Source organism: Moschus berezovskii, chromosome 12, assembly GCF_049115385.1.
Source record: "Moschus berezovskii isolate FMDL1 chromosome 12, NW_MosBer_1.0, whole genome shotgun sequence".
Taxonomy (NCBI): Eukaryota; Metazoa; Chordata; class Mammalia; order Artiodactyla; family Moschidae; genus Moschus; species Moschus berezovskii.
In genome coordinates, this window is record NC_142471.1 from 6,209,304 (window position 1) to 6,226,657 (window position 17,354).

The following is a 17,354-nucleotide window of genomic DNA, read 5'->3' on the forward strand; positions in this document are numbered from 1 at the left end:
TTTCCTCTTCATCCTCTTACAGTCCTGTCTTTCCCATCCACTTGTTTACTCCACCAGCCCTTAAAGTGAGGGCTTCCCTGGAGGCTCAGCTGGTAAAGAATCCACCAGCAATGTGGGAGATCTGGGTTTGATCTCTGAGTTGGGAAGATCCCCTAGAGAAGGAAAAGGCTACCCACTCCAGTATTCTGGCCTGGAGAATTCCATGGACTGTATAGTCCATGGGGTCACAAAGAGTTGGACACAACTGAATGACTTTCACTTCACTTCATCTCTCCATGAAGGTGACCAGGCATCCTGGGATTTCAGCCCTGACTGGTTTCCCAGGTGGCTCCTGCCAAGGCAGGAGACATGGGAGATGAGGGTTTGATCCCTGGGTTGGGAAGATCTCCTAGAGGAAGGCATGGCAACCCACTCCAGATCTTGCCTTAAAAACCCCATGGACAGAGGAGCCTGGCCAGCTATAGTCCATAGGGTTGCAAAGAGTTGGACATGACTGAAGCGACTTAGCACAGAGGCACTACCTTTCTAGTCTCATCTGCCACAGGAAGCTCTCAGCCTCTAACAGTTTCCTGAGCCCACTGTTTATTTGTACTCACACACCATTTCTCTATGAATCCTAGACATACTTAACTCAAACGGCACTCAGCAAAGCATCCCCAAATGACCCCAGGCATAATAGATTGCTCCTTCGACTTGAGCCCAGGACACTTGGCTTATTCTTCTGTCTTGGCATTTATTTATTCTCTCTTATTCTCTGACACTGAGGCTTTGTAACCTCCAATCCTTAGCCTAGTCTCTTACAGAGTAGTTCAGTTCAGTTCAGTTCAGTCGCTCAGTCGTGTCCGACTTTCCACGACCCCATGAATCACAGCACGCCTCCCTGTCCATCACCAACTCCCGGAGTACACTCAAACTCATGTCCACAGAGTCGGTGATGCCATCCAGCCATCTCATTCTCCGTCGTCCCCTTCTCCTCCCGCCCCCAACCTTTCCCAGCATCAGAGTCTTTTCCAGTGAGTCAACTCGTCGCATGAGGTGGCCAAAGTATTGCAGTTTCAGCTTTAGCATCAGTCCCTCCAATGAACATCCAGGATTGATCTCCTTTAGAATGGACTGGTTGGATCTCCTTGCAGTATAAGGGACTCTCAAGAGTCTTCTCCAACACCACAGTTCAAAAGCATCGATTCTTCTGCGATCAGCCTTCTTCACTCCCTAAATATAATTAAATTAGATGTAGTCACACCTGGAGGGCTTTGTCCACCATCTCCATCAATATAGAGAAGAGACCCACGGGTCTGTTCTGTAGATAATCATGGTAGAAACTGTAAATAGGGGTAGCATGGAGGACTAACTGGGTGGAGCGGGAAGGCCCTGCTACACTGCGCTGGGCGTTGCTTTCCCTTCCGCTGCAGAGGGAGAGAGGCTGGCTCCATCTCAGCGGCGGTCTGTTCCAGGAGGACTAATTACGGTGTTCCCTTCCACAGCCCTCATCACGGGTAAATCCTCAAAGATGCAAGGTTTTCTAAATTAATGAATGAAAAAACTCCAGAGAAGAAAGTACGTTTACACAAGAAAACCCCAAAGTTCCAATCTCTAGACCTAAAACGGTCCTTGCCCCCAAACATAAAAGCTTCCCTTTCTCACGCTGTTGGAAGGTGATCATTCGCTAAGCGGAGTAAATGGAAACCTGCTTCCCAGGACATTTATGTACTCCGGTAAACTCCGGGAGCACATCGTCGAGGACTTGGTTTTTTGTGCACAGATTCTCTTGCTTTATTCGCCTTCCCTGGGCAATATGTAAGTTTAGGGGCTCTAGTACCCAGTGGTTGCCAACGCCTCCTACACCCGAACATGTGAGTTCACAAGTCCTGTCCCGTTGGAGTCCACAGTACAGACGAAGGCGGGATTCTGTCACCAAGGACGCGCTGCCGGGTCCTGCACACCGGTTCTGGTCACCCCGTCAGTTCTGGGCTGCACGCCCAGGGAGCCGGTCTGCAGACTCTTTACATTTGTTCGGACCTGTCCCAGGATGCACCACGACTCTCAGTCCAATCTCTGTTCGGCTTAAGTCACCAGATCGTCTTCACCTGCTGCCACCGCGTTCCAGACAACAGTGGCAGTATAGAGTCTCCGAGCCTGACCTTGGGCTTCATTTAAATTTTCCCGAAAACCTCTCGCAGCCCGGGGCTGGCTCCGCCTCCCCGGACTCTAGGGTAAGGCGCACCCAAAGAGGTGGAGCGCGAGCCTCGGGGGCGGTGGGACCCAAATGGGTGGGGCCGGCCCAGGTGTGGTGGGGCCGGCCCTGGAGGTAGGGCGGGCCCTGGATGCGCGGCAGGCCCTGGTGGGAGGGGGACAGGCCTGGAGGGGCCGGGCCGGGGCGAAGGCGGATACTGCGGGCGGAGCAGGCCCTTGCGGTGCTGCAGGCCCTGGGGGCGGGCCGAACACAGGGTGAGGGGCGGGCCCCGTGGGGTGGGGCGGGCCCTGGAGGTAGGGCTGCCCCTGGATGCGCGACGGGCCCCGGTGGGGGGCGGGACAGGCCCCGAGGGGGCGGGCCCAGGCGATGGCGGCTCCTGGAGGCGGGGTGGGCCCTGGTCGGAGGGGGAAACAGGCTCGGAGGGGGCGGGCCCAGATGGCCGCGGACCGGGAGGGCAGGGCAGGCCCTGAGCACGGTGAAGGCTTTGGGGGCGGGCCGGACCCGGGTAGGGAGGGCCGGGCCGGGAGGGGGTGGGCTCAGGCGGCTGCTAGGCCGAACGTGCCGCAGGCCGGCCGCAGGCCCGGGGCACCACCATGGAGAGGCAGGGCCGGCGGCCGCGGGCACCGCCGCAGCAGCAGAGACAGCAGAGGAGGAACGGGGGCTGAAGACGGGGCCTCCGGGTAGTGGGCCAGTGAACCCTCGCCATCCTTGAGCCCAGACTCCCGTTCCCTGCCTTTCTGGGCGCAGGCGGTGACCCCGCTGGACGATGCGCGCCCCCGGCCGCCCGGGAGGCTGAGCGCGCCGCCGGGTTCTCGCCCCCCGCCACCACCCACCATGGCCTTGCCCGGCGCCGAGGGCGCGCCTGAGCGGCCGGGATCGCCTGCCCGGGGCGCCCCCACCGGCTCCGCGTCGTCTTCGTCCGCCTCCTCCGGCGGCTCGGCCTCGGCAGGAGCTGGGCTGTGGGCCGCGCTCTACGACTACGAGGCGCGCGGCGAGGACGAGCTGAGCCTGCGCCGCGGCCAGCTGGTGGAGGTGCTGTCCCAGGACGCCGCCGTGTCGGGCGACGAGGGCTGGTGGGCCGGCCAGGTGCAGCGACGCCTCGGCATCTTCCCCGCCAACTACGTGGCGCCGTGCCGCCCGGCCGCCCAGCCCGCGCCGCCGCCCGCCAGACTGCCGCCGCCGCGGCCCGGCTCGCCGGTGCACGTCGACTTCGAGCGACTGGAACTCAAGGAGCTCATAGGCGCCGGCGGTTTCGGGCAGGTGTACCGCGCCACCTGGCAGGGCCAGGAGGTGGCGGTGAAGGCGGCGCGCTGCGACCCGGAGCAGGACGCGGCGGCGGCGGCCGAGAGCGTTCTGCGGGAGGCCCGGCTCTTCTCCATGCTGCGGCACCCCAACATCATCGAGCTGCGCGGCGTGTGCCTGCGGCAGCCGCACCTCTGCCTGGTGCTCGAGTTTGCCCGCGGCGGAGCGCTCAACCGCGCGCTGGCCGCAGCCAATGCGACCCCGGACCCCCGCGCGCCCTCCCCGCGCCGCGCGCGCCGCATCCCCCCGCATGTGCTGGTCAACTGGGCCGTGCAGATCGCGCGGGGCATGCTCTACCTGCACGAGGAGGCGGTGGTGCCCATCCTTCACCGGGACCTCAAGTCCAGCAACAGTGAGTGGGGACAGCGGGGAGGCGGGACGGGGGAGAGGAAGACGCAGCTGCGCCTGTCGCAGTCCACCTGGATAGGCTAGTCGACCTCCGGACTCCCGAAAAGCCTCCTGCGCAGACTTTCTAGGGCTCAGAGGCCCATTTGCACCCTGGTTACTTGCTTTGGAGTAGGTGACACACCTTGCTTTGTTGCTTTTAGGTGCCTTTTTTTTTTTTTAATTCAGATCAGACTTGCTTGCAGACCACACAGTTGTAAAAGATCTGGATTTTCTGGAAACCTCATGGTGCTGTTTGGCCTTTAGGTACAATAGTAGTTCGTTTGGATAGAACTTTGCCAACTGAGGCCTTTCTTGAAACCCATTCCCCCCGCCGCCCCGTCTTGTCTGGTGGCCTTCATCAACCTGTCCTTTCCTTCAGCTTACAAGCACTGTATTGAGGTCTCTTCTTTCCCACTTTCAATATGGCTTCGTGTCCTTTGACGTCTCCAGAGTGTTTTCATTCAGATGTCTCTGCCCGCGAAGTATGATTTCATTATTGGTTCGGTGGCTTGCGTGTTAGGGAATTGTCTCCAAACCGAAAACACCATTTTGTGCCATCAGGCACGTTTGGATGGATTTCAGTGCAAGTTCGTTGCCCTTGTGCGGCCACGTGAAATCCAGAAGACCTGGCCTGTATCGTTCACTTCGTCTATAAATCAAAGTGCGCTTTACAGGTGTCCATTGAGAACTGACAAGGGAACTCAGCCCAAATCCTATTAAATTTCATCATATAAAAGAGCTACTAGAATTAGCTGTTTCACGTTTGTTCTTGGGTATTGAAGATCTCCTCACAGTCTTAGAATGCGGTGAAATCTCATGAAAGATTAAAGGATGCAGCCAGAACTGGCGTTGGCCTACCACAGCTGCGTGTGTTTCAACCTTGTAAAACCTGCTAGGACAGGAGCTGAGGCAAATGGAAACATTGCCCTTCTCCTGCTCTGCAAGACAGAAGAGTGACAGGAAGAAATGATATATTTGTTGTATGTTTATGTAGACTTTTTCCCCTATTCAAAATCCTACAGCAATGTACCTGAAAATGACTAGAATTTCTGAACTGTAAATAATATGAGTGTTGGTAGCTACAAATAATAAGCACTGAAATTTTTTTTTTAATCTTATGACTTCTGTTGGCCCCCATGTCTTACAGTTTAGATTGCATCTGTTTGAGTGACAGGAACAAATTCTAACAAAATATGGGCTAGAAAAATGGCAGGGGTGGTGTGCGCCCTCAGAGTCCTGACAGTGGCCACATGATGCCATTTACTTACTTTTGGACTGTGTTGCAGTAAAGACATCGCACAATTTCAGATGTACTAATTTTTGTAACTGCATAACACCTGACACAGTCTTTGTAAACAGTTGGAGCTTATTGCCTAAACTATGCTTTTACTGAAAGAAATGTTTAACCTGCTGCCAAAGAACATGACCTGTGTGTCCCAGAAGCCCTACCACTAGTGAAGCCCACAAGCCTTTTGTCTGCTGAGAGTTTTCTTCAGAACCAGGTATTTTAAGGATGGCAGCAGCATCCTGCTCATTCTGGCTCTTGGCGGTTGCTGTAGTTCTGTGATAGACATGGAACCTGGCATCCTACAAACTTACTCTGTTGCTGAATGTCAAATCACCAACACCCGCAAACAGTTTGGGTTGGACTGATCCTTAGACCTAGAAATTAAAGGGTCTGTAACTCTTACTTTTGCATTATGCTTAGGCTGTTCAGTTGGGTTGTAATAACGCTTAAGGTCCACACACCTATTCACAAAGGCAGAGCATGTCTGCCAGTGGTGGTAAAAGCGCAGAAGGGCAGGTTAACCCATGTTCCAGTGTATAAATTAGAAACTTTTAAAGTGCTAATCTATTAAATAGTGAAAAGAAATAGCATGACCTTGGAATAATAACATGGTTAAAAAGTTTTTATTGACACCAGAAAAACTTGTACCGTGGAACAAGTAGCTTACTGTGTCTCGGGGAGATGTTATGTAATCTGAAGGTGATTATAGGCTGCAATTTAGTTTTTGAAAGACTTTTCACCCTCAGAGTAAGTTGCCAAACTTCCTGGAGCATTTTAATTTCTGTAATTGTTAGGCAGAGTGGAATTATCGCTCTTTTAAAATGACTTAATTGGCTAGGTCACTCACCTAGCCAAATATTTGTTACAATATGACCACCTTTACAGTTTTTAATTTCTATGACATAAGCATTTTGAATAGGGCCTAAAAGGTGAAGAGCAGAGTCTAGCACATTGTCTTATCCTGGCTCTGGTATTATTTATTCAATGAATTAATGCCGGTCCCTTGGAACCCACTTGTGATATATGAAGCCATAACTTCTTGTTGAGATTTTTTTCAGTACAGCAGAGACTCTATTACAGTATGTTTTGTTTGACTCTATTGGCTATTTGCTAATGGTGGTAGTGAGTTAATGATAATGTAAACAAGGTTTTAAAAAATCAATATTGAATTTTAGTTTTACTCTTTAGTCTGCTCTTCTAACGAAGAGCCAGAATACAACTACTTGGACCCAAGCTAGTAGAAATTATTGTCTTAAAACAAATGTTTACATTTATCAAACTAAGATATGGCCCTTGATATATTTTCTTTCTTTTCTCATCAGTCTTTTTATTTTTTTTTAAGTCCTGTCATAACATTCTGAGACAATGTTTGTTGAAATAAAAACCAATCTTGTGATGTACAAACAATTTTGTCCCTTTTTCAAGAGACAGCAGAAGATTGAAAGTTGAGCCAAATGAGCAAGTTTTAAGCATCATTTATGTTGTTGAAATATGCTAGGCCCTGTCACTCCCAGATGCAAAGTAAACAGAAAATGCTTTGCTAAATCTGTGTACCACAACTAGAGAGCAAAACAAGGCAACCTTAGGTTACTGTGAAAAGGACCAGTTTTATGTGCACTCAGAGAAGAGAAAAATCATTGTGAGCTGGAACTCATTTACTCAACAGAGTTTGAGGGCCCACCCTCTACCAGGGACTACTGGCCCCCAGGATATAGTGTGAAAGCAGATGGTAAACAGTGTTCCCCCAGCACAGAACTTAAGTCTCAGGGAAGATCAAAGGCAGTCATGCAAATATCAGTAAGTGCTGTCAAGAAAAGAAAGCACGATGAAGGGTGGAGAGTGAGGATGCTGATCAGACGGGGTGGTCAAGGGCAGCCACTCCGAGGAAGTGCCACGGAGATCTGAAGGAGGAGGAAAGAGTCAAGCAAAGGTCCAGGCAAAGGCAGAGGACACAGAGATGAGCCTGGATTGTGGGAGGACTGGGAAGAAGGCAGGCCGGAGGGCTGGAGCAGAGAGTAGAAGAGAGGTGTGGGCTGGGGGTGGCTTGCAGGCCCCTGGTCCACGTGGGGGTTCACTCTTAGCACCATCCATCAGTCCAAAGCCTTGGGGCATTTTGTGCAGAGGAGGGGCATGATCAAATGCCTGTGTTTATAAGATTACTCTGAAGAATGGACTAGAAATTGGCCTGAGTGAAGACTGGGGAAATTGCCCAGGCCAGAGAAAGCATTGGCTTGGCTGAGCAATGGAAGTAGTTTTCAGGGAAGTTACCAGGAAGGAGTGAAAAGAAAACAGTACAATATGTGAATTGCTGAGGAGGGTTTGAATTATTAGAATTTAGTCTTAAGTGTCTTGTTTGCCCTGACATAGTTCAGGATATAAAGAAGATTGCATGGCATAATTTATGGTTCCTTTTTTGCTAATGTTGCTTAGTATGTTCTACCTTTTTTTTTTTAAGCAGAAAATAAACGTTGCATGAGAAACTGAGCCACAGACCTTGTAGCTGCTTATTTGTGTACATTTTCTTTCAATGATTAGGTATCTTTTATCCTGATTTTTTTTTAGCCTCCTGGGAATAATTATTACATATTATTATCTACAAGGACATCTGCAGTCTATAAATAGACATAGTTATATTTATTATGAAATGCAATTTAGAGCTCTTACTAAAACTACAAAAGGAGTCTAAATTTTTTTTTTTTCGCTTTTCTCATTAGTGCAGTGTAAATAAAGGAGCTATTTGAGAAAATTATAGCCAGCGTGATCTCCAAATAAGGTGCTTAAAAAGTTCATAAGAGTGGTTTGGAGGAGCTATTAATTATGCTATTATCAGTTGAGAGACGTGCGTCTTCTCCCTTCTCTCGTCTGTTCTTTTACTCCAGACATGCAGCTTCATGCCGTGGCCTCTTCCTATTCTAGGGGTTCAGGGAGATCAGTTCAGAGAGCCCAGTGGTGACAGAGAGCTGTCTGCTTCTGAAACAAAATTGACTAAAGATATATCTTTGAAAGAGTGGCAATCAGAATGGGTCTTGATTTTGATCAGGCATGTCTTCCCCTTCCATTTTTATGCTTGCTTATTGGAAAATAAATAGTCCACTTCTGATTGTTTTTTAATAGTTGTGAATAATTTAGTGCTGATGATCATTTTATGGGTTTCCCTGGTGGCTCAGATGGTAAAGAATCTGCCTGCAATGTGGGGGACGTGGGTTTGATCTCTGGGTTGGGAAGATCTCATGGAGGAGGGCATGGCAACCTACTCCCAATATTCTGGCCTGGAGAATTCCATGGACTATACAGTCCATGGGGTCACAAAGAGTCAGACATGACTGAGTGACTTTAACTTTTCACATTATGCTCATTTTATAATGCACATCTCAGATCGTTTCGTAGTCATTGTCAAGTGTATCAAAGTGTGGGAAAGGAAAGCCAAGATAGGCGATCTCCGTCGTTTCAGAAGGCCGTCTGTAAGTGCTGCTTTCCCATACTGGTCTGTGAGGGTTGGACTGTTCTAGAACCGTGCAGTACCAGAAGGAGCCTTGGCCTTGAGGTTAGACCTGGGTTTGAATATTGGTGTTGTCATCTACGAGCTGTGTGACCTTGGGCAAGTTATATAACCTCACTGAGCCTGAAAGTCTTGATTTCTGATGCTGTCTACTGAATTCCTCTCTTGGAGATGGGCAGGAACCTGTAGGGGGAAAAATCTAGTTTTTTTTTTAAACCCTTCGTAGGCAATTGGGTCGGAGAAGGCAATGGCAAGCCACTCCAGTACTCTTGCCTAGAAAATCCCATGGACGGAGGAGCCTGGTAGGCTGCAGTCCGTGGGTCGCTATGGGTCGGACAGGACTGAGCGACTTCACTTTCCGTTTTCACTTTCACACATTGGAGAGGGAAATGGCAACCCACTCCAGTGTTCTTGCCTGGAGAATCCCAGGGGTGGGGGAGCCTGGTGGACTTCCGTCTAAGGGGTCACACAGAGTCGGACACGACTGAAGTGACTTAGCAGCAGCAGCAGCAGCAGCAGGCAGTTGGGTACATTCTACATGAAAACAGATGGCTTTTTTAGTGAACAGTTAGGAGTCAGGTGTGCTAGAATGAAAAGTAGACAGTGGATTTTGTTGAAGAGACTGGTGTTTAGCTTGTGGCCAAACGTTAGCATGGCCTTGAATTCCGCACCAAGAGTTGTGGCCTGTCTAACGGCAAAAGCAAGCCATGGACAGATTTGAGGAGGAAAGTGCTCTGATCTGTAAGACAAACATCTACACAGAAAAGTGTGTAAACTTAGGGTAATTTACTTTATGACTATATCTGTCAATACCCACTATTATTAGTGGGTCAGGAATAAAAGATAAAATACTTAGACATCAGTTTGGCATAAATTTGTTTATCACCTATGACCAGAACCTAATTTTTATAATCACTATTTAGTGAGCTAATATAGGGCAGTTTCTCCCTCTGACTCACCAGAGTTGGAAAATAGTGACCAGATTTACTATGTCAGGCTGATGATTTTAACTTCGAATTTCAGTGTGACTTCCCAAACTCTCTGTGGTACTTGAGGGGCTCCCACAAGGTAGAAATACCTTCATGAAGGAATTTTAGGGGGCAGAAGAAGGGTTCCTGGGGAGTCTGGGAGAACTGTGATGGCTTTATTTTGGAGCCTAAAACTTATATTGTGCAACTGACCCCAAAGCAGCAAGAATTTAGTTAGCTCTGACTCCACTTCTCCCAATCAGTGGGCTCATGGACTCAAGCTTTCTGGTTAGGGTGGTGTGGGGTTACTGAGATCGTGTACACCTGGCGTCAGCACACTTTACCCTGTAGGTCCAGGTAGTAAATATGTTTGGCTCTGCAGGCCACGTAGTTCCTGCTGCAACTATTCAGCTCTCCAGTTTGGCCCATAGGATGTAGTTCCCCGACTTCTGTATATGTCAAAGTACTTAATAAACTGTAAGATGCAATCTAAATGTAAGCTGGTGGCTTTACTTATTTCTGTGTATGGTTTAGAAACACTTTGAGTGGTTTAAATAGTCCTAACTTGCTTGTGTGTGAATTCATTGATACCTAAAAGCTTTCCACAATTCTTTATAACCCAAGGACATTATTGTTTCTGCAGAATATAATGCCATGTTATCATACGTTTATTCATTTTAGTTGGGGGTAAGAGTCTCCATCATTTAATTGACTCCCTTGAACCAGGCCAGCCAACTGTACAAGGAAACAGTCTCGCGCTTTGTTCCCTGTAGGAATGCTGCCATCTGCACACTTTGGCAAGTCTGCTTGTAATGTGGGTTGATAAGTTGAGGGTCAGGGAGAAGGCATGAAGTACTCAATTGCTGTTTTAACTGTTTCACTACAGAGTTCACTGGGCTTCCCTGGTGGTTCAGCTGGTAAAGAATCTACCTACAATGCAGGAGACCTGGGTTTGATCCGAGGGTTGGGAAGATCCCCTGAAGGAGGGCTTCGCAACCCACTCCAGTATTCTCGCCTGGAGAATCCCTGTGGACAGAGGAACCTGGTGGGCCACAGTCCATGGGGTCACCAAGAGTTGGACACAACTGAGTGACTAAGCACAGCAGCAGAATTCATTACTGGGACGTTTTTTATGCTTTTTGAAAAAGAGCAAATCACATACCATTTGGGGAGAGTGTCTTGAGTTATTATTGGCTTAATTGACTTTCAAGAGTTACATTGTTTCAGATTGCAAATATTGACTCAAATAATATCAACTATATTACTTTCTGTTTACTAACATATTAATGTAGAATATTGCAGCAGATTCCTCCCTCTTGAGTTTGCTTTGTTCTGTACCTTTACACAATATGGAAAATGTTCAGCTGATAAAGAGTGAGATGGTGTTTCACACACAATGAAATGTAGGAAGTTTTCTCACTGAAACTGAATATTGTGTGTGTCTGTGGTGTTAAGGGCCATGTGAAGTCATGATTTGGCTGATCACGCGCTCGGAACTTGCAGAGGTCTCTCTCCTTGTATGCAGTGGGCTGACTCATTCATCACACCCCATTTAGTGACTCTTCACAGCGTGCCAGGGATGCTTCAGGCTCTGGGTAGTCAGTGGTGAGCAAAGTAGAGAGCAAGTTCTCCCCCTCGTGGAATTTGCGTGCCGGTGGGCAGTGTGGCCGTTAGAGGGTAAATGGTGAAAGATACAGTATGGTGGAGGGTGGTGATTGCTTAGTGCATGAGTGCCAAGTCACTTCAGTCTTTGCAGCTCTATGGACTCTAGCCCTCCAGGTTCCTCTGTCCATGAGATTGTCCAGGCAGGAATACCGGAGTGGGTGGCCATGCCCTCCTCCAGGGGATCTTCCTGACCCAGGGATCGAACCCATGTCTCTTAGTCTCCTGCATTGGCAGATGGATTCTTTACCATTAACGCCACCTGAGAAGCCCAATTGCTTAGTAGAAAAACTAAAAGTTGAAAAGGAAGGTTGAAATCTTAGAGTGAGCAGTTCAAGGTTAAGAAACACCTTCCAGAAAGGGAAGCAAAACCTGAAGAAGTGGGAAAGCGGATCACCTGGAGAAACCAGCTCTGGTTGAAGAACAGAAATCGCTCCCCAGAGCAGGAGCCTGCTGTGACAGGAGAGGCCTGGAAGGGAATCATGGGGCACCCGGGAGAGAGGGAGTGGCCCCTGGAAAGTTTTTGAACCAAGGCCTGGCTCTGAGTGACACTGCAGCAGGTCACACGGTCTGCAGTTTTGAGAACACATGAGGAACTAGGGTGGAAGTGATCACTTGGGAGTCAGCAACATGCCCATGGCATGAAAAGCCCTGAGAGCGGCTGACGTTATCTGGGGACTGAGTGCCGATAGGAAAGACCAGAGGTCCGAGGGCTGAGCCCTGGAGGTCACCAGGGATTAGAGGCCCTGCAGAGAGGGAGGAACCAGAAAAACGAGCAGCTGGTAAAGGAATGAAAGTGAGAGTGTTGTGATACTTGGGGGCCAGAGAAGAACGGGTTTCAGGGGAGAACGATCAACTGTGTCAGTTGCCGCTGATGGGTCCATATCCAAATGGCTACTTTGCTATCGTTATTTCTAAAGCAGTCTGTGCTGTACATTGGTTTTCCATGCTCAGCAGCTGGCTTAACATGAAAAGGTTCATCTTCTTCCTGTTCCTTCTCCCCCTTAGAGTAGTCACTCATTTCAGTTCAGTTCAGTTCAGTTGCTCAGTCGTGTCCGACTAGCAACTGTTTATTGAGTGTATAAAAATGGAAGTTGCTGTGCAGTAGAAATAAACGAATACAATGAGTTAGGTGCACATTCTATCCTCCAGGTGCTTATAATTTAATTAGAGATGAGACCAAGAAATGAGATAAGACAGTGTTTAAGTGTAATGGGAGTGGCACAGCTTAAGTGCCTTAGAAATGCAGAGAACATCTAGTGAAGTCCTGAGGGAAGGCACCCAGGGGGACATGGTATTTACAGGCTCATGTAATATAGGAGCAGGGAGAGAGTGGCAAAGCTGTTCGTTTTTGGTTTTTTACTATAAGGGGAAATTGAGACTCCAAAGGCTGGTGTACCTGAAGGCCGTCTCACAGTAGGTGCTGTAGCGAGACTCCAGGGCTGGCGCTGGGATGCCTCCCTGGGAAGTGGAGGCCAGGTGTGGTTTTGTGGAGGGTGCAAGGGGGAGGCAGTCCACGCAGCTGGCACCAGGAGCAAGGACACACTAATGTAATGTCATGTTTTTTAGAAGTGGCCTTTAATGAACAGAAATTTTAGGGTGTCGGATTCCTTTTGGAAAGTCCAGGAAGAGCTGAAAAGACATGGAAATGAGATTGAGGAGGGGCTTGAAGACCAAGATGAAGGCCTCCAGGGACTGGTGCGTGAAAAATTGCTACAGGTGTGGAACAGACGGGAGAAACGCAAGAAAGCTCAGTGCTATTTGGTAAACTTAGAAAGTTATCATTCTTTCCCTGGAAATGAACGGCTGATTGTTTTCAGACTTGAAATTCACAGAGTAACATTACTGTCTTAGGCTGAGAGGTGGTGTTTTGTTAATATATTCTTTCACATTGGTGCTTTCCTCAATTGATTTCTTTCTTACAGACTTTTTTTTTATAACATAGTCCTGCTGCTGCTGCTAAGTCACTTCAGTCGTGTCCGACTCTGTGCGACCCCATAGACGGAAGCCCACCAGGCTCCCCCGTCCCTGGGATTCTCCCGGCAAGAACACTGGAGTGGGTTGCCATTTCCTTCTCCAACATAGTCCTAGTTAAAGGTTAATTGAAATGAATCTATTTGACTCAAATGGAATTTGGACTGGCACTCCCATAAATGGTGAGGAAATAGAATGGATACATTGTAATTGCTTTAAAAAATATATACATTATATACTATAACTCGGAAAATACCAAAGTGAAACTTCAAAGGAGCTGGAAAAAATCAAGTACCTCATGGTTGAATAGGTAGACAAAACACAGGTTGTAAAGGCTGATTGTTCAAGAATGGGGCTAACAGGGGTCAAAAATCTTTACTGAAGTCACACAAAAAGGGGCTCAAACATTCGTCACTGGGTTGCTGGCAAGAATCGACTGCTTTCTATGGCCCAGAAGTTGATGTGCCCGCTCATGCATGGTTGTTCCTTGGGGTCCTCTTCCTGGTAGTGGGCAGGATGCGGAAGCACCACCAGCGTGTCCTCCACTGAAACCTGGCCAGGCGCCTGGTCACGTTACCTGTCGGGACACTGGCTATTTTTGGTTTCGGTCATTTTGCCCAAAAGATAAGGAATTTGAAGAATTCTGTTGAACACCTCTGAAATAGAATCCAGAACAATGAGCCTCTCATGAACTCTAAACGTTTGACATTCAGAGTGTTATTTTAACTTGTTTTCTGTTAGTTCAAAGCTTCTGTGGAAACCTTGGGCTCCAGGTGGGGGCAGGTGTTTCAAAACTGCCAATGCAGTGGCTGCTAATAGTGCATTCTGCCATGACATTGCTTTAGAAATGCAATCCTCTTTAAATATTGAGTGTTTACTTCTCACTGGTAGTTCTGCCTTTATCTTAGAGTTGCCTTTCTGAGGTTTTTTGCTTCTCAAGGGCTGCCAGGCATTACCTGGGGCCTGAGGATGTGGATTGGTTATCAGGCCCATTTTAATCAAGGTTTCTTCATGCCTTCCTGTTTCGATGTTTTATCAGAAGGAGGAGATAAAATACGTGAAAGTGTCTTGGAAAACACAGTTATATAGAACTGCGAGGCAACTTGACCATTAATGTAGAATCTTGTATGGTGTAAGGACATCATCGTTTAAAAGTGTGTATTATGAGGGGAGAAACATCATACAACTGGTGAAGTAGCTATGTGTGTGTGTGTTGGTTGCTCAGTCGTGTCCAACTCTTTGTGACCCCACGGACTATAGCCCGCCAGGTTTCTCTGTCTATGGAATCCTCCAGGCAAGAATACTGGAGTGGATTGCCATTCCCTTCTCCAGAGGAACTTCCCAACCCAGGGATCGAACCCCGGTCTTCTGCATTGCAGGCAGATTCTTTGCCGTTTGAGCCACAGGGAAGTCCCTGCAGCTAATTATTTTTTGTTTCTGTGGTTCAAGTATACAGAGTTTTAAAGGATCAGATATTGATTTTTTTCTTGATATTTATGAGGAATCAGCACTGAGAAATAGATATACCTTAAGCTGTGATTCATGGGGTTACAAAGAGTCGGACACAACTGAGCGCCTGGACTGAACTGAACTGAACTGAACTGAAAGCTGACATGGAAGAAAGGAAAATTCAAAAATTAACGAAGTGAAATTTCTGATTATTCTGCTCCTTTTTCATAACTGGTAGCGTTGTTAGTAACAAGGAAGACTGGATTGCTAGCACGAATTGTCCGTTTCTGTGGCCCAGGATTTGGTGTGCCCACTTTGTGGCCGGTTGTTCAGAGGCACGCTTTTCAGATGGGATCTGAAGCCAGGCCCTGTATAGTAGCCATATGATCTGGGTTACATTTCTAACTGTGATCTGGAAACTATAAATTCCAGACTGTCACAGAAAGGCATGAAGGTCCAGTGAGATATGAAATGGAGACAACTCTACATAGAAGAGGATTAGTTAGTGGTAGACAGTATCCTTATTATAACTGGTGATATTAATAATTATCATTAATAAAAACTATTGAGTGTTTGGTGTATAAGGTACTGCCTTAGATGATGTTGGGGGATTAGAAGGGGGTCCTTGCTCTCTGCATATTAGTTAGAAGTTCTAGGGGAAGGAACATTACAGCACAACAGTATTTATTCAGAACTGGCAACTTATATAATCAGTCCCCCTTCAGCTAGCTCATGTTGCATTAACTCTGTGACTTCTGTGACTATCTAAATTGATGACACCAATGTGAATCTATTACAAAGTGAAATTTCAAGCCTTTCAAAGTGATAGGATTTCCTGACATCCATGAAAGTGATTTTGAAGGTTTGCTAAAAACACTTTCAAACCCATTGATAAAGGGTGTATGCATGTGTATATGTATGTGTAATCCTTACGAAACGCTTACTGTGTTTCAGACACCGTTCTGAGCACTGCATGTGTCTTCCTTTCTTCCTCCCTACAACCTCATGATGTTTGCACTGTCATAATTCCCGTGACAGAGAGGAAGCAAAAGCACAGAGTCCAAACTGAGCAGTCTGCCCTGGCAGTCATGCTTCTGCCGTGATGCCGCAGGGCTGCCACTTAGATCACGTGACAATTATCCAATGGCAGGAAATCAGAAAGGAGGACAACGGGCTTCTGAATACAAGGAGGTTTCCAAGGGATCAAGAAAGCACTTGTGAAAAATTTATAGCAGCTGTCAACTGAGCAATGCAGGCCGTAGTTAGGACCATGGACCCAGGGGCAGACAGCTTGAACGGCATTGCTCCTTAGCGACATGACCTTGGACGGATTACTGAGCGTCTCTGTATCTCAGTTTCCTTATCTGTCAAGTTCAGGTGATAAATGCTCTCCACCCGTAGCACTGTGGTGGGGGTTATCTGATTAAAATACCCCTTAAGTGTACCGGGCAGAATGTGCTGCATCAGTGCTGATTATTCCTATAACGTTTGGGAAAGTGCTTCCCCTTTTCCACAGGTCAAACATGAAGAATGTCTTATGCTTGTTTCCAGTTTTGTTTGGATAATTTATTCTTAGAAATCTCCCATGCTTGTTCGTTTTTGTCCTTTTAAGAGTTAGTGTCTGGTTTAAACAATAACAAAGATGTTGTTAAAGAATAAAAGACTTTTCAAAAAAAAGAAAAATCAGTTAATTTATTCATTTTTAAATGTAACAAAGGTGAATAATTTTAATGATAAAAGGTGCAGTTTACAAAGAAGATGGACATCATAAATCATTAGACACCTAATAACAAAGGAAGATACATAAAACAAATCAGAAGAAATATAAGGGAAAAGAACAAAATACGTAATCATAGTGAGACATATTAACATTTCTCTTAGAATATTTTATCAAGTGCAGAAAAAATAAGAATAGGAGCATCTTGAATGATGTCATTAATAATTTAAATATAATAGGTTAATATATTTAATTAATTTATATTAATCTTGTATCCTGCACAAATATATTTAAAATTTTATATCTCATATGTTATTAGATGTCCATAGGACATTTAGAAAAACTGGCAAAAAGATTAAAATAGACTTTTTTCATGTTATTTTTCAAGGTGAAACCTGAATAATAACTCTCCCTACACACACACAGACATATACCCTATTAACTCTGAAATTTGGATTACTGTTTGTTTGGATTCACTGTGTTGCTCAATTTTTTTTTTCAGTACTAATTATCTTCTGATCATGAAGACCTATCTCTTGTGATTTTTGTGAGGATTAAATGAAAGAATGCCTGTAAAGTACAAGGAATATAGTGAATATTGACAGTTACCAATGACTCTTATGAACTGGTTATTCTTTCTGTTAGATGGGAATTGGCATGGGCAAAGGATAAACATAAGAGTGGGCATGTTTTGTTCATTTCACCTGTAAACTCTGCACCTGTGCGGAATCAAACAGCAGAGTGGTTCCATGCGGGTGAGCATGAATGTACAAGTTTCTTGCCATCTTTCACCTCTCCTGCCATCCCCACCACACGCACACTGCCTCTCCCTCACTCACACACTCACTCTTTCACGCTCACTGTCCCAGAGTTCACGGTAACTGCAAACACTGTGGTACTTGCTGCCTCACAGA

The 17,354-nt window shown here is 46.8% G+C and overlaps 1 protein-coding gene across 3 annotated transcripts in view; it reads left to right on the top strand.

Annotated features, from left to right (window-relative positions):
• Nucleotides 1–2,580: 2,580 nt before the first annotated feature.
• The window catches only part of MAP3K21 (mitogen-activated protein kinase kinase kinase 21), a 61,095-nt gene continuing 46,321 nt past the window's right edge, over nucleotides 2,581–17,354 (top strand). Inside the window, exon 1 of one of the 3 annotated variants that reach the window (XM_055425795.2) lies at nucleotides 2,581–3,848. In XM_055425795.2, coding sequence (XP_055281770.1) covers nucleotides 3,029–3,848 — 820 coding nt within the window. In that variant the 5' untranslated portion in view covers nucleotides 2,581–3,028. The remainder of the gene's footprint in view (nucleotides 3,849–17,354) is intronic. The other 2 variants (XM_055425794.2, XM_055425796.2) reach the window with 2 other exon arrangements.